Raw genomic sequence first — 24,515 nt, forward strand, 5'->3', positions numbered from 1 at the left:
TGACTTGGTCTTGTCTCAGTGTGGATCCCTAAATGACTTGGTCTTGACTCGGTGTCTGAGCACTCTGGTCTTGGGTATGTCTTGGTCTCCGTTAGTGTGTGTATGGAGTGTAGATATCTCATCGTGTATCTCATTATTACCAAACGGTCAGTTAATGGGTCTATGACTATCGCTGCAGGAGCGAAAGATACACCCACAACCGCAAAGTGCTTTTACACGTGCAGAAGCATCTCCAATGTGCTGATGTTACTCGTTCTACATTCTCAAAGCTCCAACGAGAAAAATGAATGCCAAGCGAATACGTTTATTTCCATCTTTTCTCTCTATTTCTGTATTTTGCTAAAAATCTCGTCTGATCCTACCCGTGATTATTTTGATAACTTGTTCACCTACAAAGTCCATGCAAAGTCAAGTCCATGCAGATAGGCAACTCACAAGGTTTCATGCTAAAAAGGTTTGGGCAGCACTTTTTAAAAGTCCCAAAAAGGTTTGGGGGCTCTTGTAGCGTTGGTGCTAATTGTAAAGATGCCAAAAGTTCTTGCCTCCTTTTAAGGCCTTAATTAGTGAGTGCCCTGAATATATTAGTTTTGTGCCTGATAAATTTCAGACCGACCGAAGGAAGCGACAAATTATGATGACACATTGCACCCCTGTGGTCTCCCCTGCATGACCACTGCTGCATTATTTGGCGAGATGAAACTGACCGTGATAGCCAGTTTTTAAATCGGGCCCTAAAAGCAGAATGACTCACCCAGGGTGATTTCTATGATTATGGTAAATCTGTCAGACTGAGATGTCTGCCAGCAGATATACTCCACCACCAATCCACCGCTTATCAAGCCAAACTCAGCATTCTGCCTCGCTGTGTACTGTAGTCTTTTTTTGTCTTCGTCGTTGTCTTTTCCAGTCACAAAGTAATAACTGCTTTGATGAAATACAAACATGTCATCCAATTGCTGCCAAACTGGTCTAGTCAGGCCCGAGACAGTCAGATGTTTCTATGTCTTTTTTTGAATCTCGCCGGCCTTATTTGTTTTTCTCATCAATGGGAGAGATTGTTAACGGGGGGGAAAAGAAAAAGCATGCTGCCACCAGTGTAAAAATACTCCTTCATTCTATTCATCCTTGATCGCAATTTTTCACCTCTGGATAGAACACAACAGGGGAGCAAGATGATTCACAGAGAGGGAGATTTCATGCTCTTGGCTAGCAAAGATGGAAATGCAGACAGAAACGCACTGAGACTGTGACAAATGGGTAGGAGGGGGAAAGAAGCTGCCTGAATGAGAGCAGCCATCAGTTCGGTAAGATAACCAGAGTGTTGTCTCTAGCAAAAAGCCAAACATGTTTAGCTTCCCTTTGCAGACACTCACATTGTTGATATCAGTGCACTGAAATAGTGTTCACGCCTTTTATACCATTGAGGCTTCTAGCATTGGTTTCAGCACAGCTTTTGCATAGTGATACACTCCGATTTTTTTTTTTTTTTTTATAATTGAGCGGTAAAATCTACTCTGTGAAAAGCTGCAATTCAACCTGTGGTGACCTGGAGCATGCCTCCATGCTTAGCTTGTTTGAATCAGCCGGTGGACATAACACCACCGCTAGTGAGAACAAAAAACAATGCAAGGATTACTGTTTGAAAAATTGCAACCAAATAAGGATTAAATGAGACTTTCCATAAAATTCATAGTTCACGTCAGGTAGGCCAATATGTTGCGTCGCATCGCGCATGACTGCACGCTGGCTGTCCACAATGCATCCGTTAGATATATAATTATTTGCTCTATAAATTTGATTTTCCACTCGCAAACAATACAACATCTGGTGATTTTGTACTGATGGTGGACAAACTGAAGTGTGGTGCTTTGTATTTAGGAGCTGTTGACTCAAATCACCACACAAAGGCTCGTCAATAAACGGCTCGCGGTTTTTCTCCGTTGTTGTTGACTCAATTCAAAGCACAACTTTTCAGTCAGGGATGTGGATTCTATTAACGCACCGTCATCTCCTCTTTGTACAACAAGCTAGCAAGCTGTGTCGAGTAAGAAAAGCGAGTGTCAGCGCCGTGTAGAGCACCCTCCTTCACCCTTCCTCGTTTCTCTAAGCGTGCGACAGAGGGGGAAAAAAAGAAACGGGGCGTCGTGGTAGAAACGGGTACAGTACACAGCGAGGCAGCGCTGCTTCGCTCGCGGGGAGTTAGGATAACTCAAAAAGGGGACAATAGAAACAGGCTGGTTTTGTCACTGACGCTTGCTCGTGTCGAGTGCTGTTAGGACATGCTCTTAAGCAAACAGCTGCTTCACACAAAACCCAAAAGCAGGACATCAGACAACACTGAGAGAATCAAAGCGTTTCTCATCTCCAGCTAAGAATGGTCTAAAGGCAGATTAGAATAAAGAACATTTCAGCACTCTGCACAACCGTCATGATATTGTTATTGTTCAGATTTTAAGGGTATTCTCATTCGCTAAGAATTCTTTTACAGTAGAAACAAGTCAAAGGTCAAACAGGAAATTGTTATTGGGAAGATAAGCTTGTGATGTTGTTGAATGTCTTTTTTCAGTGCTGTGGATTTTTGAAACTATGTAAATAAATCCAAAACATGAGGCAAATAAAACCAAACCCATTTGCATATCTAGAAATACATCTTTATCATGCTGAAGATCCCACAGTTTGGGCTCTGTCGGTGGCAAAAGACGAGCAGATTTGTCTTGTTTTGTGGCATAAATCAGTCGAGTAAATCCAGCAGCATTTCCCAACAAGCAGACTGAAATCATGACGCTGCAGAGGCTGCCAATCTCCTTGGCGATCGTTGTTGTTTGTGGTAATTAAGCGAGAATGAATGTGGTTACGAATTATTGACACTAGACGTGTTGCATTTTGTTTGCTATTAGATGTGAGAACCACAGACAGTGGACGACATCCCTTCATCTTTCTCACCTCTCTGTCTTTCTTGTGCAGCGGCCTGCAAGGACTCTAAGCGAGCCCTGGAGGTGTCCCAGCATGCCGAGGACATGGGTCTGATCCTCGGGGCCTGCGCTGGCGGTCTGGTGGTCCTCATCCTGCTGCTCGGGGCCATCGTCATCATCGTCAAGAAGGGGTGAGTGGCTGTGACATTGTTTTTTGTTTTTTTTTGTGTGTGTCTGCTGGCCTGTTGATGTGAGATGAGACCTTTTCCCCGACTCAAACATTTACAGTCTTATTGTTCCTGCGTAGCCCATTGAATAGAGTGAATTTATCTCTATCCCACTTGGCAGCCAGGGTCTGTTGAGGAAAGCTTTTGGCAACACAAGTGAATTACTACCAGAGTTAGCGGAATAGTAGCACATTAATCCTAAACTCCCCCCCCCACACCACCACCACCACTACCACCACCACCACCCCACCCTCCGCCATTGCTGCAGCCCAGCTTTTGTGTTTCATCTCATCTTTTAATTTCAAGGTCTGCGTGTTGGCTGAGCACATTCAAATGCAGAATGCTCGCACTGGAAATCGCTGGCTGCCTTCCACCTGCAAATTACCTCTTTCGTCCACGGCACCTGCAGTGTATTCTTCCTTCGCTCGCTGGGCAATGGTGGAACACTCATCTGAGTGTGAAATATTTCATCAAGGGGCATGTTATTCCATTGCCCACTCAATTACATGAGGCAAGCAGCTGCGAGGTGCCAGTGGATGGGCAAGTAATTGGTTAGGAAGGTTGTTTTTGCCTGTTTTTTTTTTTTTTTTTTTAGTGAGAGGAACTTCTCCAGCCGAGGAATTTTCTCTCAGAGAATAGACGGAGAATGAATGGGATGTCTGGAAGGAGGCGGTGACTGATAAGATTCAGTGGTCCAATCTCTGAGGCACAAAAAGAAGCAGACAGCCACAGGGGGGGCAAAGGAGCAGACGTGCTTAGATATACCCACTCTGCTTATAGAAGAACTTTAATGTAAATATGGTTAGGAAGAGATGAAATGTCCAACCTAGAAGGCAAAAGAAAAACAATCAGTGCACAAAGTATGACCTCACATAGAGTGTAGGCACAGCACAGGACAGCTTTACGTACAACATACAATAATGTGTTTTTAGATTTGATGTTACAGGCCATGGTTCTGTGATGTTTTCATGGGAAGTAAAGCATTGAATGGAAGTTAAATCTGGTGGAAAACGAGCCGACGACTGTTACTGAAGGAAGAGTGCAGCAACACCATCAATACAGCAACATAGAAACCGATATAATCCGGATGAGTATGTACAAATGTAGAATATTTAAGTCACAGACCTGAGTTTTTGTTAACAACTGGCGCCCTTGGTCATTCTTAAAGCTTCGGTCCTGCTTCATGATTGCTTGCGACAACATTCCCACACACTGAGCATCTTCATTTATCTCTCTGATGAACCATTAGTCACCTCTTCTTTTTTTTCTCCTCACTCTCTGTCTCTCTCCTTTCCTCCTCCTTCATGCTAATCAGAAGGGACTTCTATTCTTACCCTTACTACCCGTAAGTGACTCTTTCTCCATCTTTCACCCCTCAAACCCTGACGCCATCTCTCCCTTGCTTGCTCTTTTGTAGTCCCAGGATTTTTAGAGTGGAAATCAGTATTTCTTTCTCCGCCGCATCCTACAGTACAGACCCACCCCCTTTTCCCTCGTCCTCTTTGTCCTTCTCCTTTCACCTCCGCCACCGGCCTGACACATCCCTGGCACTCTCTTTGCTATCACAAAATCACACTTTCCCCCTTGTCCAGTTTCAATCTTGTAGCACCTATATTTCCCCTTCAGTCCAATTTCTCATCTCCTCACCAGCCCTCCTTGCTTCCTTATCTCTTTGCCTGTTTTTCTCTTATTCTACCCTGTCCTCTATTATCGCTCCCTTTCCCCATCTCTCTCTTTCTATCCTCCCGCCTCTCCTCTGCATCTCTACAGTAGGAAGAAGGTGGCCATAAACAAGGCGGCTATGTCCTACAGGCAGGAGAAGAGTCGGAAGCTGAGCTCCTTGGACTGCAGTATGACAGAGCAGAGCACTCTCCAGCAGGATGAGAGGATGGCCCACTCCTTCATGGATGCCCACGGCTGCAACGCTCGAAGTAAGACAGCGAGGAACATATGGATACTCTTGAGAGAGTGTCTAGTGAGATGAAGCTCCCTCCTTTCTGACCTTCAGCCATGTTTACTTGCGAGCATGTATCCAATCTGTTCTGCCGTGCCATAAGGTGCTCTCGACAGAGACGTCTCCTGCAAGTCTCTTGTCTGTTTGAATATTCTGCTGTGCTTGTCAGCACTCACATCTCGGCAGAATGGCTGATATTTCCTTGAGCTGCCCCCTAGACTTTATTCAGCCGAGGTTTTACACGAATGAAAAAAGAGCATGGTTCACATTGTGCAGTGCATAATGTCAGCAGCAGGCCTTGAACAGTTTCTGTTTCTGTTCCCAGATGAGCAGCGCAGCTCCGTCAACGAGTCCAGCAGCTTACTGGGAGGCTCGCCCCACCGCCACTGTCGGAGGAAGAGCTCGCCTTATCACACGGGTCAGCTCCACCCGGCCGTAAGAGTGGCCGATCTTCTGCAGCACATCAATCAGATGAAGACGGCTGAAGGGTATGGCTTCAAGCAAGAATATGAGGTAAGACGTGAGAAGATAAACTCTGGTCGTAATAAGATGTTCTTTTGGTCTTTGGCAAGCCTCTTAGTGTTTGGCTAAATAATGCTTACATTTTTTTATGCGGCCTTAATTCATAGTAATATGGATATTCAGGATGGGTGGGTCAAATGACATGCCTCAGAATATTATTTTAATTTAGACATCCTGACGTTGCATCACACTCCATTTGTAAAATTGACATTGTAAGAGTTGTTTGATTGTTTGGTCAAGAGCAGGGGTTCCCAAACTTTTCATCCAGAGACCCCCAGAATTAACAATGCGAGAGACTGTCTCTGTCCCTGGAAGTGGTTCAAGCATTTAACGTTGCACACATCAGCACTAAAAGGCCTATCCAAACACTGACATTAGAACAACACTAAAGACTACAGCAGCCTTAAGATAATTAAATGATTGCAGTGTTTACAAAGAGCACAACAGATACCCACAATGTTACATTCAAATTGTACACTTTAACTTCAGCACAAATCTCACATAAGGACTATTTCACAATAATGTGTAAAATAAGTTATTTGAAGTCATTTCAAATCAGTATTTGTTTTTGAAAGGCGTCTCGCTACCCCCCTCCTAGTGTCTCAAGACAAGAGTTTTCACAAATCAACATCATGGTATAGCTATTTACTCATTCTTTTCTTCCATCTATTGCAATCCAATCAGCAACATGTTTCAATGAAAGAAATCCTCACACCAATGGTAGACAAATATTCAAAGCTTTAGTTCAAATTTAGGGAAATGATGAAAGAGTGTATGACATTTTATGTTTAAACTGTTTTAGGGTTTGAACATTTTGGGTAAGGCCCCTCATACGCTTGTTAAAACAAGGAAGTAGAGAGAAGGTTGAGTGTTGAGTGGGCTGCACACAGCCCTTCGGGTTGTTCTGTACTGTATGTGTCAGTTCACACAAAGCTTATTTTGAAGGAAGTGTGGGATGCTACAATAGAAAAGCTAAAAAAGAGAGACTGTCCACCCAAAAAAAAAAAAAACAGCATCAGCCTTTTCTCGGCTGGTTCCACAAAACATCGAATGTTAACCTTTAAAAGAACTTTGATAAGTTTGGGGATTAAAACTGCTGTCAGCTGGATGTTAAGCAATAAATCAGAGGGAAGTTATAAAGACAAGACAATGATAATGTTTGAGTTTCTCAGTATTTCCCTCAACCTAATCAAGTCATGTTTTGTGCCTAAACCTAGCTTAACCTGAACCACAGTGTTGACTCTTCATTGTGTTAAATGACCAATCAGATATTGCCCCCTGTTTTATCAGATACTAGCTTGATTCCAATCCAAACCAATCCAGCTTTATTTATAGAGCACATTTACAAACAAACAGAGTTGGACAAAGTGATTTACATCAAATAGACAAAAAGCATAAAAAGAGAAAAATAATAAATAACAATAGACAAAGCAAAACGAAACAAACAAACATAAAAGAATAATACCATAGAAACAAACAAACTCTTATACTTGGTCTAGGAATGCCAAAGCATATAGATCAGCTTTTAGACAAGATTTAAACAACATGATTACATGTGCTTGCATGAATTGCTTCTACACATTTCAGCTTTGTAGTTGGACAGTCTTAAATCATGTAGTCAGTAATCTGCAAATTAAAGGAAGCTACTGACCTGGCTCAGACTTAAACCTTTTGGAACTATTAGATTAAAAACCCTGTGTTTTCACCTCAGAAACATTCCCCATAGACTAGAAGCCTTCTGAGCACTTCACTACAGAGACAAGGGTCTGAATCGAGCTCCTGGGACATTGTTGTTTCTCTCTATTTATGTATTTTTTAATTATCTTGGAACTGCCAGACAGAGTCCAAGACACATTTCCCTTTGGGGACAATAAAGTACATCTTATCTCATCTTCTCTTATTTTATCAACCCACATGTCCCTCTTTTTGTGCTACATGAGGTTTAACACACAATTTTAAAACCGATTTCTGTAAACCAGATTATTGATTTTTTTATGTATTGTGTTTGGACACCAGTGGACTTGATATAAAAGCGTACAACAAATGGACCAACAATGACTTGCAGGTCTGGTTGAGCATATTTACTGAGGACAAAAGAATCCTCAAAAAATTGGAAACGGGTCCCAGCCATGCTTGGGTATAGCTTTATATAGTGTCTCAGATGTTAAGCTATGTGTGAAAGAGACATACAAAGACGGCGGTCACTTTTTCAGGCCGAGAAGTTATCATGCCTTAACTTCGCTGGTCTCAAGACTGCAGGAGAACCACAGACTAACTCCAGGTAGAAGGAACCCTTTAGATCCTTGAACATTAGCTTTAGCTTTAGAGACATGCCGGTCTAATTCCACTCCTGAGGAACACAGAGATGGTTGTTTGTTGTGTGAGTTAGGTGATTTATTTTCTGTTTTACTGTCCCATCTATGATGACATTGGGGATGTACTTTTTTTTTTTTTTTTTTCAAATGTCTTCCATTAATGTTAATTTCGTGTGTTTAGATTGTTATGAAAACTTTGAGTTGTAATTTAGAGGAGGAACCTTTGAGGGTGCCGGGTAGCCTGGTGGTCGTGCCGCGCGCCTCATGTACGAGGCAATACTCCTCATCAAAGCGACCATGGGTTTGAGACAGACGTGGGCAAAAAAGGCCCAGAAAATATCTTTGCAGAAAATATCTGCAAAGCCTTCTGGGAGAAAAAGACAGCATACACTATTTAAGACTGAACTTTAAAAAGCAGCATGCAACTTTGTAATGTTATGAATTGTTGAAACACTGCACCTAATTCTTTTGGTGTCTTATAAGCCCATGAGGGTTGGGCACTTTGTATGTGTGACACGTAAGTAAAATACAATGAAGCAATCAATCCTGGAAAAATCAAACCTGAGACTAAAGGTGAAAATTCAACTTCAAATTATCTTTGAACATTACACCAGGCAGCACATCTCAGCTCAATCCAACGCCTTTGGGGTGAAGATCCAGCTTCCTACAGCCCAACCTTGTAAATCAACAACATCTTTGGACGTATCATGCTCTATTGGATTAATTGGTAGCAAATCTTCTGCAGCCAGGTTCTTACTTCTGAGGGAATGTCTGAGAGTAGAGGAAAACGGGGGTCGTCATAGCAGCACGCAGCTTCCCATGAGTTGAGCATAAGATGTTCAGAGATGAAAGATCTTGTTCAGGATAATGTTCAAAGAATGTTTTGGTGCCCACATGATACCATAACGTTAACATAAGTGAGAAAGACTTCTCAAGAACATCCAGACTGAGACTGGGCTCAAACCTATGGGGTTTTATTTAAAATGTTCTCTAACAGTCTGAACAAACTTGAAACTCTGGCTGAGAAAGAAATGAGACAAAAAAACAACATAAGTGCTGTAATTTCATCCTGACAGTTTTTTAGGTTATGTTAGTGTGCAGAGCCCTACCTATGTGTTACTGCAAACGACCATCTACTTTTTAAAAGCTTCAATGGAGCCTTTTCATATGCATGAGCAAGCAGTAAAACGATGTTTTATCTAATCTGCATAACAGAGCTAGTGCAGACAAACTGAACTTTCTGATCCCCGGTGGACTCATTATGATTGCTGAAGTTAGTCCTCCACATCAACAAAGTGGTTATAAGTCTTTTTTCCCCCACACGTCCACCTGCAGTAAGCCAGATGCACTTTTTTTTTTTTCCCTCCCCTGATTCATTAAGATCCCTGAGGGGCCAACAAATCCCCCCCACCTTCCAAAATCAATATGTGGGTCGCTTTTTCACTCCTCAGTCTGGCTCCCCATCGCCTGGAGAAATAAACAAGATGAAGGGGATCTGCGTGCTCACTGCTGTCAGACTTCATAACCCTTATTTCCCACAGGGTCGTGCTGCTGCCATTGATCAGACATGTTGCAGGGCATTGTGGGTGGGGGTGGGGGGGGTGTTGAATGAGCCAAGTCCACAATGTGGGTATGCTACTGTATAGCCCTGTTTCCACCAAGCATCTTGTTTGGTTCAGTCAGTTTGGTTCAGTTTGGTAAGGTAAACCCTTAACTTGCTTGTGTTTCCACAGTCAGCCATACCCTTATTTGTTAAACGGAGTGTTAGCCAGATGGAGATAGCTGCGTCAGCTATGTAATAGTGTGACATCATAGCAGCCCAACACAGTGTAGCCCGCTATTAATTAAGTTAAACATTTAAGAAGAACAGGGAAACAGTAAACAAGGGACTCTTTAGGGTCGGATCGGTAACCTTGGCACTCCAACAGAAGGGTACCAAAAAAGTAGGACTGTACCGATCCCTTATTTTGGTACCATTCCCAACTTTTGACAGTGGACACACCAATAAACGGGTACTGTACCGAACTGAACCAGACCAGGCTTTAGTATTGTGATGCTAACCAACATCTGGAACCAGAACCAGTGAATAAATGTAGACCGATCCCTCAATGTCATACATGAACACTTAGCCACAAATAGCCACTAAATGTTAAATCGTATGTCTATTTAACACTTGAAAGACCTTAAAAGCCTTTTCATCGGTAAGCTTCTTACTATAAGTACTTGGCTCCGACATGACACACACCATTCTCTCATTTGAAACTGTTCTGGGTATTTCACACAGATGATTTCTGTATTTTAACTGTGAGGGGGGCCTGGTTTGGGGGAAAAAAACGTCCTTATTGGTGCAAGGACATCTTCAAAATGAATAATTGAGCAGTAATTCAATTTTTGTTATGGGGTTGTTTGCCGTGTCAAAGTGGATCAAATCTGATCAAATCCCCCACAAATGATGTGGATGAAGCAGATTATCTGGTTTGTGACACTAAACACAAAAAGAACTCTGCTCTGGTGAATGGAGTCCAGGGTGTCTGGTTAGAGTGATGTAGTGGTGTGTCCTGTAAAAAAAAAAAAAAACCCATGGGTCTTTCTCTTAGGGGATGCTTTCAGTTTTGTTGTCTGACTCTTACAATACGCCACAAAAACAAGCCCTTTTTGGTGGAAGTACTTACATCGGACTTGCTTGCCTCTCAGGATAACGTTGCAGCTGTTACAGCCCGTCTTGTTGCTGCAAGTTGAAGCAATCTACTGGATTAGTTACAAAATATTCAGTACCCACGATTCATTTAGACCCCAAATATGCGAGACTGCGATCTATCGTTGTCACAATACCAGAATTTTAAACTGAGAATTGATACCGGTAAAATGAAACAAAATGAAACCTGTTTCTGTACCACGGCAACAACAATTAAATTCCTAGGCACCAAATTTTGGGTCAGTTCTAGTTTTTAATCTCCAAAAATTGCAGGCGAACTCCCGCAGACTGTCTAAATTGCACATACACGTTGGCAATGTTTCTGTGCTGAAAATGGCCAACATGTTTGTGCAACATGAGCCTTATTTAGATTGCCGTTTTAAGCCGCAATATTTTCGGCCGTGTTGCGTTTCGCCCTCACTCTGAATGTGGCAAAGAGGTAAGTAACAGAGGTATTACAGAGGCGAGACGGTTTCAGAGGAACCAGCAGGGAGCGCAGCGCTGCGTGTATGTCTGACTGTGTGTGTATGTGGAGTTCCCACTGTGCCGCGCTTCCTCAACGCCGTAACGCAATGTGAATTCACAGACTGAGACGGGGGTTTTTATCTCTTTTGCTCCTGGCAGTTTTTGATTCAGTCTTTCACTGAGCATCTGTAGTTATTTTGAAGGTTCAGTACATGTGATGCAACCTTTAGCATACACAAGATTGTATCATTTTAAAAACATGGTTTAAAAAGTTATCAAAAATATACGAGCTCACTAAAGTCTAGTTACAGAAAAAAAACATGTAATTCTCTTTTATGCGCTTAACTTACAAAGGAATTTGGACTTCAACCTTTGATTGTTGCTTATTTACTTGTGAATATGTTACAGAACTTGAAACCACATTTTGGGGGTCTGAGTGAAGCATGTTGAGTTTAGCTTGTTGCATGTTGAGTTTAGCATGTTGAGATATTTATAGACAGTAAATATCTCATGTGAAGTTCTATGAAGTTGAAATCAAAGTCGTTAAAGCTCTAAAAATACTGGTGCTTGTACTCCACTTTTTTTTTTCCCCACCATCTTTTTTAAACAGGATTAGATAGAGCATTACCTGTGCAGGATCCAGGAGCAGATGTAATCCCCTGATCAGCTTGCTTTGTGTGACTCTGCTGGGCCTCAGGTGGTCCTAATTTGCTCATCCACGGGGGATTGGTTGGCAGCAGATGAGAGACGCCGTGTATCAGTTTGACCGTCTGAATGTGCCCACTGTTACAGCAAGGAGATCAGACTGGGACTCATCATTCATCCAAATATGACAGGACTTGAGCCCGGCCCATCCACACTCATATTTGTTTATTTTCTCCTGCTCGCTCTCCCGTTACTTATAGTATTGATTTATATTCAATGACTCATCCTGCTTCAGTGGCAGATTTACAAGACAGGTGTCATAAACAGCTGTCACAAATTTAGCAGTTTAACACTGAGGTATTATAGAGCATCGGCTCCTTCAATCAGCGGGGACTCAGGCTGTGACAAGAATGAGAATGAGTGCAGTGGGCGGCCTCCTCCTTCTCAAGGCCACAGCCATCTCTTAGTGTCGGGTGTCATCTCTCAGCCTCAGTCCTCTCCCCTTCTGTGTTGTGGCAGATGTCTGCCGATGACTTGGCAAGATGCTGTAACAGTAAAGTTACTCAGACAACCTCAGGGTAACACTTGCATTTTCCATGTTGGTTCTGTGTGAGTTTCACGATGTATCAAAGACACCCCCCCCGCCTGCTTTTGTAAAGTCTTCTTTTTATATACTTTTGTTTTGCAGAGTTTCTTTGATGGCTGGGACGTCACCAAAAAGAAGGACAAGACCAAAGGAAGGCACGACAGCTTGCTTAACCGTGAGTACTTCAAGGCTACAAGAAACAAACAAAGATGCTCTTTTTACTTGGCTCTGTGTCAGAAGGTTTTTTTTTATTTTACTTTTACTGTACAGATAACAGAACACCTTAAGGTTAATGACAGTCCTAAACAGTGAAGTTAATTACCATACAACAACATTACTTCCCTCTACCGAAGCCACCCAATAATTATCTTTATTCCCAGCTGAGTGGTTGTTGACTCTACAGAGAGAACACCTCTTGTTACAGTGCTAGTTGTGTTTAATCAGTTGAATAGATTGTTTGACAGTGGCTTTAACGTGAAAATGTTAGTGTTGATTTGTGAAAACAGCCCTTCAGAGTTCAGTCTTACCCTCAATCCACACATACTGTGAACGGTGCGCGCGCCCATTTTTCACATCAACCTTTTTTTGTCATGTTCTGCTATGTGAGACCCTGTGAAGGGATACGATACAATATGATACAATTAAGAATCCTAGCTACCACCACTACTCTAGATAGTTCTCTTTGTGTTTTTGTAACCTTAAATGCGTCTTTGTTCATTTCAGATGATCGCCATCGAGTCAAGCTTCACTCTTTGCTCGCCGACCCCAGCTCTGATTATGTCAATGCCAACTACATAGACGTAAGTCGCCTTCACTCTGGTTTTCCCTCCTCTTTCTCCTCCCACTCCTTCATCTCTGTCTTTGCTGATCCCACTCCCGCCCCTCCTTAACAGCTTGCACCAGTCGTCTTCTATTGTCAAAGTTGACCCCGGTGCTTGACCGTCTGCACATACCATCTGAGGTTATGTCAAGCCAGACGGATCTGTCATTTAGAAATCTCACCCACAACATAGCATTTTATCCACGTGTGCTATTACATGCAGGGCTTTACGGCAAGATTTTATCCCAGCAAACCCAAAGATCCTACAAGAGCCCATAAGCTGAGAGCACTGGGCCACATGACTCACCAAAATGCTTTTCGTGAGGCGACATTGCACCACAATTGGACCCAATAAAACACAGCTGATCCTTTCATCTACCTTCAGATATTTTGATCTCACCTACAGTTCTGCTCGAGTGAGTGTGGCAGGGAGTCTCTCCAGTCCCTGCAGCAGTATGCACTCCTGCCAGATCCAATCTCTGCAGCTTTGCATCAGATAAACCAACAGTTTCACGTTTCCATTCAGGACAGACCAGGGGTCTCGGCTCTGCTGCTCACTTATGATGAAAGGATCACTTAAGGCTATGGATGAACTGCTCTCGACAGTATTTACTCCATTTTTGGACCTACTTACTAAAGCCCTCATCGCATGGTATGACGCAGATCTGTATGTTCCCTGAATACTTAAACACATCTTTTGTTTGTTCTGTTGTATGCTCAACAAAAGGAAATGTAAAGTGGAGAGAAGATCAGTAGCAAAAGGCTGACTCAGCGTATGTGGGTGGTGCTTGTTAAAGCAGAGCGTCAAAGCATACTGGCCTCAGCAGGGCCACTTTATCCCCTTTAGTGCTCCATGAGGGCTCCATTAGTAACAACGCTACGAGGACCTTTATGTCATTAACTATGCCATCTACAGCAGCGCCTGCATGTCATGCCAAGACCCCTGGCTCACAACAGTGCAGCCAAATGATTCCAAATGATTCATGGAAGACACCGAGGTTGGGATAAATGGAACATTGTTTTTTTTAAAGGTTAAACTGAAGGGTTTCACTGTCCTCTCCTCTGTTCCCTGTTTCACAGTTTTACATATTTTTTAAAGGCATGGCATCTTTATTGCCAAATCTTTAGTTGTGGCTTTTGTTGCAGTCTGCCGCTGACAGATTTAAAACAAAAAGTGACACAATCCGCACTAAATTCTTCAAACATTCATGGTCGGCTGTTTTTAACATCCCATGTCAGGTGGTCTTTTCTTGCTCAGGTGCACAGGAAAGTATTTCTGTCACATTTAAGTTGCAAGCAGCAGTAATTTGTTTGGAATAAGGTGGCGTGAGGATGAGCATGGGAAGTAATGGATTCCATGGCAGATTGAGGAGCTTAATTTCTGTGTATGGAAGACAAATTCTCTTTTATCTTTACTCGTCTGTCTTTTTTCTGGGAAAGGCAGGATAACCAGTTTGCCATGTCAACCTAAAACTTCCAACGCCTTTTAAAGTAGTCTCAGCATTTCTTTCCCCGTTGGTAATACTGGTCATATTTAGTTTGAACTCATATTTTTGAGGTTTCTTATCAGTAATGTAGCTCATTTCAGTTCATATTTATGTGTATAGGTAATACGAAGACCTCTCAAATTAAGAAGCCAGAGAAGGTATAATTCAGGTTATGTAGTATAAATAAAATACATTTCTGTTTAGCCAGTCAGAGGGGATTGATGGCTCAAACAAACTGCAGGATTTACTTGGAGGCCGAAGTCTGACTCCAGAGTTAAATCAACGACCTTTTTTAAGTGTGTGTGAAACGTCATTAGTGTTACCTCCTATAAAAAAAACATTAATAGTTTGTTAGTCAACTTAATAAGCTAGTTCACTTATTTAAACCCAGTTTGGGTATCCCAAACCAAACTACATGCTTTGTGCTTCTCGAGGAAGAAAGTGGTTCATTTGAGGAAGTATAACCTGCCATGATATGGGACCTTTAGGTGCCCTTATAAAGGAGTTGATTCCGTGGGTCTGTCTTAAACAGAAGGAACAGTAAACTTTCACCAAATCTGTCAGTCTTAAGCAATTGGAGTGATTACAGATAATATTTTGGGTGTTCTCACTTTTACTCTCCAAATAAAAGTGCTTTGTATTACCGTACATGGAGAAGCTACTGACTTGTCTACAACCTGTCTGATCATCAGACTACTTGATCTGCTTAATCTGAATATCTAGCAATGTACATGTTCCAAGGGTCCAGCATTAAAGTTGCTGATTACAATTTAATACATTTTGTCGTTTGCACGGAAACATGGGAATTAAAGGCTTTTGAACATTATGCTCTCCACAGGTGCCAAAGGAAAGCTGCTCTCTAACCATTTCATTACCCATTTTCTGCCTGCTCTTTAATCACAATAACTAGCTCTTGTTTCCCTCCCTACTTTCCTTCTTTCTCTTTCTCTGTTTTCCGTCCTCCCGTTTTCAACTTTTTGGCATCTCTTAGATTCGGATAAACAGGGAAGTAAGTACCTTGCTTCTCTTCTCTTTCCATCGTTTCTTCTATTTCATGCTGCCCCCTCTCGCTGTCCCTGCCAGCCCTCCATGGCTTCCCACCAGCAGTTGATCTTCCTTCCCTCTTTTGGCTTTGAGCTGCTGAGCCTGTCTGCCTTTAGCCATCACTTTTCCCCTGAGTTGATTTTTTTTTTTCTCCAAACTTAGTGCAGCAGTCTCTCTATCCTCTTTCATCAGTAGCCAGATGCTCTCCTGGAGTTCTTGCTTAACATCACACTGTCCTATAAAAGAGCTGATAGTATGCCACAGAGGAGAGTAGACTAGGTCAGATGAAGAAAGTCAGTTGAAAGGCAGAGTTTAATGACACCATGATAGATCAAGAAATTTGGAACATATTTCATAACAGTGAACTGGGGAAAACATAGATAAAAAACCATTCAAGTGCAGGAACTAAAGGACCTGCAATCTCATCAAACATCTCACAGAGGAAATGCTAACCCATACAGTGACACAACCAAATTCATTAACTAGTCCATGTCAATCTGTTGTTGCAAGTTAAGCAACTTAGTGTCTAATATCCAGCCAACTAGAAGATAAAACACTGACTAGCTAACCAGTAACAAGCGAGCTAGTCGGTTATAAGGTAGCAAAAGCCAGTTTAGCTAGCAAGCATAACTACCAGTAAGCAATTGGAAAGATCAAAACTTCCCAGGTAGGCCTAACCAGTTAGAAATATTGTAAAGAGCAAGTAAGAGATACGAATTCGGTTCACTTCTAGCTAGCTGGCCAGTAGTTAGCATGTTTGAAATATCTTATCTGCCAGTGAGAGTTCTGGAAGTTGGTAACATTAGTAATGTAAACATGTTGGAAGATTGGTAGCGTCCAATTTGTAAGGAAGAAAGCTTGTTAAAGCTATTGTGAGTATTGCAAACTGCCAGTCACAGTTAAACAGATTGGTTACTGCCCGATAGAGTTTTGAATACTTTGTACTTCCAGTTAGCTGGTTGGAGAGAAAAGAAGCGACTAGTTAAAATGTTGAGAGAATGTTGTAGCCATTCAGTTTGCAGAGGCATTGCCATTGAGAGTTATGAGTAGTGTTTCCAACCAGCCTGTCAAAAAAGTGTTCACTTCAAGTCTGCAAACTAGCTAGCCATATCATGAAGAGAGCTTGTTTCCCCCATGTTTTCTGTCCAACGAATTACTGGAGTAGTGGAGTTTAAACCGCAACCAAGCAGGGCCTTGTAAAATTAGATGGTGCAATATGGCATTTTCAAACAGCTCTCTACCTTCTGTTTAAGGAATAGTTTGGGAGTTTTGAAGTGATGTTGTATGAGGTACTTGTATAGTAAGTATATTCAGGGATGTTGGTCAGCTCTATTGAGAAACTGGCAGGAGTTCAGGAAACGGAAGCTAGGCTATTCATCGCTCGACTGCCAAAGAGAGAAGAGTAAGCTACACTAAATCCTCATTATGTGTGAACATCTAAATTTGAACTCTTAATTTAGAAAAACAAAAGGCTTCATCAAAGTTATCAAGTGGATAAAAGCATTTTGGGGCAGGGTTTGCTTGTGAGGTTCAGTAACTGGTCCACCTACACACAATTCAGTCCACAGCAAATGAGGTCTTGAAATATTTTGGCAACAAGGAAACATTTGCTTAAACAATGATGGGATGATTGGGTACATCAGGAAAAAAAAAAACCATCAACTATCAGTTCTTTTAAACTGTTGTCAGATTTGACAAAACACTTTCTTTTAATTTCAAACTTTAACCTGAGCTTGAGTACCTCGTTGAACACCCAGAAGTTTTTCCATTCTCTTATTTCCCCCTATGCTATTGACTTTCAAATGCGGGCTTAAGCTATTTAAATTTCTCAATTTCACAGTTGGTCTCATTAAACGGCAGGTGTTGTAAAAACCCTGATATTATTCATTAGCAGGGAGATCGTCTCAGAAATCTCTTTGGTATTCTCCATTTCTCTCAGGGAGGATGACTTCTATTAGCGTTAAAAGATTCATCAGGATAACTACTAAGTGATTCTTTGACGCACAATACATTTGAGCACTGATTTCATTTACTTGCATACACCAAGGTCACAAACTTGTCACAGGTTTTTTAGTTAGAGTGACGGGAAATTCGTCAAAGCGAAACAAATTGAAAGTTGTTTTTCCCTCTCTTTGATAGAATTGATAAGCTTTCCATGTCCTCTAAAGCGACTCTGCATGTTTTGTTTTTTCCTCTCCAATACATCGTGAATTCTCATTGCTTCATGTTTTTCTGCCTGCCTTCTGTTGGAAAATGTGGTTGCCAAGGTGACAGACAAGAAACTGGTCAGGCCCTGGAAAACTCAGCAATGGAGGCTCATGGGAATGAGGGTCGCTGCACTCTTCATAGCGATAGCCATCCATCTCAACTCCCCTCTGTGGCATGACAGTTATGCAATGTAATTTGTGTGCCTGCCTGGCTGAACAGTGCATACATGTACATCAGTGTGTGTGTGTGTGTGTGTGTGTGTGTGTGTGTGTGTGTGTGTGTGTGTAAGACGGAGAGGTTGGTGTGTGTACATTATATTTGTACAAATGTTTACCATATCCAGCAGTTGAATCACTTTACCTATGAGTGATGAGAGGCAGCATTACTCTTTATTCTCTGTATCCATCATGCTTGGCTGCTTTGCATTCAGCGCACTGTGTTAGCATGGTGCAGGGCCAGCGCTGTGCTAATAGCCCACCTGACTGTGCACACACACTGTATCATAACTGCACTGATGCCAGACAGGGCAGGAAGGAGACAGCCAGATCAGTCAGTGTCACTCAGGTAGAATTACTCCCCGAGCTGGAGATCCCTCACTTGTCAATCTCCCCTTTGATCAGCAGCCTTGGCTGCATGCAAAGTACCACACGCAGGGTCCACCTTTTGAAATGCAGCTCCCCTCACTCTGCATGTAATGACCTGGCTCCGAGACAGACAGAGAAAAAGTTGAATTAATGCCATTTCTCTACGCATTGTCATTCGAGTGCCATCCTAAACCCAAACTCAGCGCCTAAACAGTGCAAAGAATTTGGACGGTCAAATATGCTAATTCTTTTTTTTTTTTTTTATTAGAGTCTTATCAGACTATAGCATGGTACTGATTAGTTCTTTGCGACCACAGAAATATCTTCAGTCAAAAGCAGAGCTGAAATTTAGCAGAGCGCTGACATCAAACCCGGCGCTGAGATGAATAAGAGATGACTTGAGGCTGAAAATGGAGAAAGAGAAAGGATGGGAGGGGTGAAATGAGAGTTAGAGGTCCCTGAGTCTCACTTCATCACGGGCTCGTGTAATTATTAACTTTCTCCATCTCTTTTCTCTCTCCTCTCCTCTGTCTTTGCCACACAGGGTTACCAGCGATCAAATCACTTCATCGCTACTCAAGGTGAGTGTAAAAATGCCCAGCAGCGGTGTTTGACTGCTAATATTTGTGTTTGTTTGTTTGTTTGTTTGTTTGTTTGTTTGTGGTTTCTTTACTCAGCGACCCAGCTGACAATATGAAAATGACTTTCCTGAATTATTAATGTGTCAACAACAGCGAGTCTGTGTTGCCTGGCGCTCACATCTGGAGGTTTCACCGTAAAGCTTCATGTTCCCGCGCGTGCCAGAAACGCTCTCATAACAATCGGCTGTATCTGTCAGTCAATCAGCACAGTTACACTACTGACTGTCGCTCTTTGTGAAGCTCTGCGTTTTTGTCTCTCCTCCCCGCCATCTGCATGTGTGGTGCACCATCTCTGTGATGTCGGTTTGATACACTATATAGGCTGCACTCCCCGAGCAGGCGACACACACACACACACACACACACACACACACTGACACACATACTTAGAGGGAGAGTGAGAGAGACAGAAAAAAGGAGAGAAGAGACTGAAGAGACGGAGAGAAAAACTGCAAGACATTCTCTTTATTCTCTCCAGCTCTGATCCTATTTATTCACTGAATATGTTTTTTTTTCACATCGTAATCCCCCTCTGATTTCTTCCCATCCTTCTCTTTGGTCTCAGTTCTACCGCTTCACAAAAGTAACCTCCGAAAATCTCTCTCTCTCACTCTCTCTCTTCCACATTTTGCACACAAAGACTTTCTTGCATGCGACGGTTCAGGCAGAGATGGAAGGATGCCAATATGTTCAATTCCAGCGGGACTGTGTGATGAAATTTTACTCATGGTCGACTGAATTTACTGACTTACAGATTTATCAAAATATTAAAGGTTCCTTTGATTCATAAAACAGAATACAGCTGGTTATGATTAAACAAGAACAGAAACTGAGCGATTTAACATATTTAAGGGCTTCCCATGCTTAAAATATTAACAAGGAGAATACGAATATTTGCATTTAAGGTTAGATTTTATGCCATTAAAAATATAATGGACACATTATCAAACATAACAAAATAACTTTTTGCAATCTTGAGTGTTATCTTCAGCGTTTTGAAGTGTGAAAGTGTTCACACTGATAATAACAGTCTCTGTGAGTAACCTATTGCTTTACTGATAAATGTCTCCAAGTAGAGTGAAGGAATGCCAATCATTTCTCACCATCAATGGGCAGCATCAAGGAGCAAAAGACCAAGATATAATAATGAGGGCTTCATTTTCAGCGACGGTACACGCATGGAAGAAAGCACATTTGTATTCAATTCGCTAAAACTGAATTAAGATCATGTGAGAAAACAAGCTAACAGATATTTTATCAAGTCACAACGGCTGCAGTTTGTTGCTGTGACCTGTTAAAAATGTCAGATTTTTTATTCAAGTCAAACAGCTTCATTCAGGGTTTTTTATCACTAGATTATTTCCCCTCTGCACCTCCTTCTACATCTACAAGATACTATGAGTTTACCGTTCACAGAGCAGTATGGCAGTATGGCAAAAGCCAAGAAACGGCGCTTCAGCCCTGGTTAGTGTGGGGCGGCTATGTTACAGTTTAGATGCAGCATTCGATTGTCATTGAAGTTCTTCATTAATTAGGTTAACCGATTAGTAGTTCTGGTGCTGATCAGCGACCGTGCCGACTTTTTTAGTCAGCTAATCGCACGCATCCCCATTAAATATGTTAAGAACAATGAACTCTGATGAAACTTAATCACTAGAATATTTAGCATGCTGTGCGGCTGCTTTTGTTGGAAACGAAAGGGCAGAAATTTAACTGACCGAATGAAAGTTGACAAGGATCTTATTTTGAATCATCCAATGGGGGGGGGGCCGTCACCAAAGCACCAAACTGTGTTTTTTGACCAAAGTAATTGCAATGAATTCCTTCCACCCAGGTAGAGTGCAGTACTTACTCTGCATCATAAAAATGTAACTATCTGTCCCACTCTGCATGCACGGAGCAACATGCTCTGTGCATTGTTGCTGAGCCCCGGGTGCTCTGCAGGTAGAAGTTGATTTGTTGTATCTTAGACGAGTCTAGCGGCAGCTGTGAATGTGCGGCAGGCAGCAGGTGCTCTGGGCTAACTCTCTATTATGTCCAGAGATGAGGGAGGGAGGGGGGGGGGGGAGGAGGAGGCGGACGAGGAGGACGAGGAGGAGAAATGTCAAGCGCACTCTGAAAGAGGCGAGTCCAAAGCGGCAGCATGGTGTGCTTTGCATACAGATTCACCCAGGCACAGGGATCACACATCATCTGTCTCAACTGACTGCGGTGTCCCTCTGGCGATGCATTTAGTGGGCTTCTCCCGCTGCCGCCGCTGAAGAATTAACATCTCATATATCACAAATACGCATAGAAACCAGAGCAGTGATTGCAAACAGGGGAGAGCGCTGTGGATTACTCTGTGAAAGGGAAGGAAAACAGAAGTTGAGGATGCAGCCTACATGCGTAAATGAAGACACAAACACACAGGCTGCCACCAGCCGACCCCCCCTGAGTCCACTGCGGTAACGACCAGTATAGCTGTTAGGAAAGGGAATGCATTTGTTAGACTCTGCACATGGCCTGGTTTCTAACAGGAAAAAAAAAAAGCAATGTTGTTACTCCTCCTCCTCCTCCTACCATTTGTATCTCACAGTCTACAGAGGTCTATGTATGTTTGCCCCGGGGGTTGTAGTCAAACACGTAGCTTTTTGATTTCTCTTGTTAAGAAAACAGTAGGAAGAAAAAAAAAAAATTGGTGAAAACAAGCTGCTGTGTACCTCATTGTGTCTGTTTATCTGTGGAGACACAGACCTCTGCAGGCCTGTGTGTTACTTTCTGTGCCGATTTAAGACTTCGTTCAGGGATTATGTTCTCTTTTATCAGTCGGATTCTGAAACATCTCTCTACAATGTGGACATCAACACGCTGGATTGCAGCGACGTCTTTCTGTTAAAGCCATTCAACAGTTTCAGCTCCCGCTAATCATATTAAACCAGGACTAGAGTCATTTCAAGTAGGGTTGCCACTGGACACTTGGACACTTTTTGATGCTTTTTTAATGATACTGCACAATCGCTTATATTTCATGACCCATAGAATTGCAAAATGACTAAGGCTTTAAAAAAAACCCGATTTTTAACCCAAAGCTCACAGACACAGGGTATGTTTGCTTTGGGAAACACTATAATTTGTTGTTATAAGTAATATTGACTCTGGAAGAACTTTCATGGGACTTTGAATCAGTAACTGGTCTTCAGAGATCTAAGCACTCTGGTGTCAGATTCATAGAGCATATATTGTGATGGAGAAGGTAAGTACCTTGTTCCATAATTATTCCTTTAGACGATGAGGAAGGCTCCCGCGGTCGGGACAGGTATATTTGTGTTGGACCTTCGTCAGGAATATTGGCAGCAAGAAAACATTTCCATGTATAGAAACATAACCAAAGAGACTGCCTCAGTTTTCTATCAACAACTCAGAGAGCCACTGAGAGAGATGATCACCTGAAGCTGCTTCGTCCTTTGAGTTCAAAGATCATAAAAGAGCACAATAAGTGTTAGATATTCATTATCATCAATCGTTATATATTCATTATATGATGGCAAAAATGGACCTCCAATCTCAAATTGCAAAACATATTAAAATAGTATCTTATGGTATTTTATAATTTAATATTGTTTTGTAATAAATAACATGCACTTGGTACATAGCTGTATTTCTTCAACAAACTGTCTCATACTTATTCTTTATCTCTTATTTACGTTCCTTATTTTATTCATGTTTCTATTACCATAATTCTTCTGCTATGTTGTGTGTTAGAGCAACTGTAACGACCACATTTTCCCTAAGGGATTAGTAAATTATTTCAGGTTTGCCTTGGATAAGCTTCCTACAGGGCTTTATTTTTGTCTTGTTTTATAACTTTTAGTTTTATTTTATGTATTTTTTTGACAGGGAAATTCAAATCCAACACAATTCATAAACAAAAGTCCTGTTGGTGTGGCGTACAGGTTACGAGATAATATTCCTATTTAACTAACAGGGTGGGTGGAGATGAATAGACATGTTGTTCATTAAAGAGGAGGAGTGTGTGAGGCAGAGGAGTCGGTATGAAGGAGGACCCCTGTGATATTATCAACGCCGAGGTGTAATGAAATCAATGAAAGTGTCAGCTTCTCTGGTGGGCCGTGATTTGTGTCAGCCACTGCTGCCTGCGAAAGGCGATGCAGGAGCTTGTTTGCACAATAGTGGAGGATTTGTGGGTGTATTGAAATGACATTTCTCTGTAGTATTGGGAGAACACGGAGCGGGCAATAGTTCACGAATGACACATTGTTACTCTATTCCCCGGCATGGATTACACAGCACCTCTACATTGATGGTTATTGCTGCTATTTTCTCTGACTTATGGCTCATCTCTCCGCCCTCCTTATCCTCCTCTCCTCCCCCCCCCCCCTCCCCCCCGCCTACACCTATACCTCTCCTGTATATCTCCTCCTCCTCCGCAGGCCCAAAGCAGGAGATGATCTACGACTTCTGGAGGATGGTTTGGCAGGAGAACTGCTTCAGTATTGTCATGATCACCAAGCTGGTTGAAGTGGGCAGGGTAGGTTTCCCTTCCTTTTGTCCTGTGACCTCTCGAGCCAGCTGCGATGATGAATGGAGGGAATGTATTTCTTTTTTTTCCCCCGCAGCCCTTCCCTTTTATCATTCACTATATTTCAGAAGAAGTGCTGCTGCGCTGTGTTGTGGGAGGACATGGCTGCTGTCTGATCATGAGTGATCACCTTTTGCTTTGGTGCCTGTTCTCCAAGGTCACAGCTTTGATGTTTATGAAGGCCTATGGAGGAACATCATGTCCTCTGTTCTCTAAAATGCTCCAGCATCTGTACAGAACAGGATAGTATATCAACTATCTGATAACATATATACAGTATAGCCTATATGACGTTTCAGCAGATGTTATCATGACATTAAACATTTAACATTTATAAAACACGATCAATGAAGTACCATAAAGGTCAACACCGTTTTTGTTTGCGTTTCCACTCACCATATTGAAAAGTTGGAACATTTCCTTCTGATGTCACTGATAGAGTATAATGATGTACTGCTTTGTTCGAGGTTGCACATCGTAAAGACGGAGGGACTCTGATGTATAATTATCATTCACAGCTTCTAGATATCATAGAGATAGAAACATTACAAAGTACTTCAAGCCACATCTCAAGGTAAACAATATCGTACAGTTAGACAAAAGCTAGATTTCACTTAGAGTTCAGACATTTTCTGTGGAACCAGGTCAGTCTCTTGAAAAATACATGCACACTGAAGGACTCGCTAATACAGATTTTAGTATGTATATACAGAAATGAATGAGGTGACGCGTGCAAACTTGTTCAGGCAGAAAACTCAAGTTGCACTGATTTTGTACTTGATGTGCGTCGTTGTCCAAAATCACCTGACAACACCTCCTTCCAATTGG

At 42.1% G+C, this 24,515-nt stretch overlaps 1 protein-coding gene across 8 annotated transcripts in view; it reads left to right on the forward strand.

Moving 5' to 3' along the window:
- Positions 1-24,515, forward strand: part of ptprua (protein tyrosine phosphatase receptor type Ua) — a 205,373-nt gene that overhangs the window by 162,214 nt on the left and 18,644 nt on the right. The window contains exons 14-22 of one of the 8 annotated variants that reach the window (XM_020638009.3): positions 2,965-3,103; positions 4,455-4,484; positions 4,910-5,070; positions 5,419-5,606; positions 12,424-12,496; positions 13,045-13,121; positions 15,620-15,637; positions 19,009-19,045; positions 23,539-23,636. In XM_020638009.3, the coding sequence (XP_020493665.1) occupies positions 2,965-3,103; positions 4,455-4,484; positions 4,910-5,070; positions 5,419-5,606; positions 12,424-12,496; positions 13,045-13,121; positions 15,620-15,637; positions 19,009-19,045; positions 23,539-23,636 (821 nt within the window). The remainder of the gene's footprint in view (positions 1-2,964; positions 3,104-4,454; positions 4,485-4,909; positions 5,071-5,418; positions 5,607-12,423; positions 12,497-13,044; positions 13,122-15,619; positions 15,638-19,008; positions 19,046-23,538; positions 23,637-24,515) is intronic. The other 7 variants (XM_065948006.1, XM_029278068.2, XM_020638011.3 and 4 more) reach the window with 7 other exon arrangements.

Source organism: Labrus bergylta, chromosome 19 (assembly GCF_963930695.1).
Source record: "Labrus bergylta chromosome 19, fLabBer1.1, whole genome shotgun sequence".
In the NCBI taxonomy this organism is placed as follows: Eukaryota; Metazoa; Chordata; class Actinopteri; order Labriformes; family Labridae; genus Labrus; species Labrus bergylta.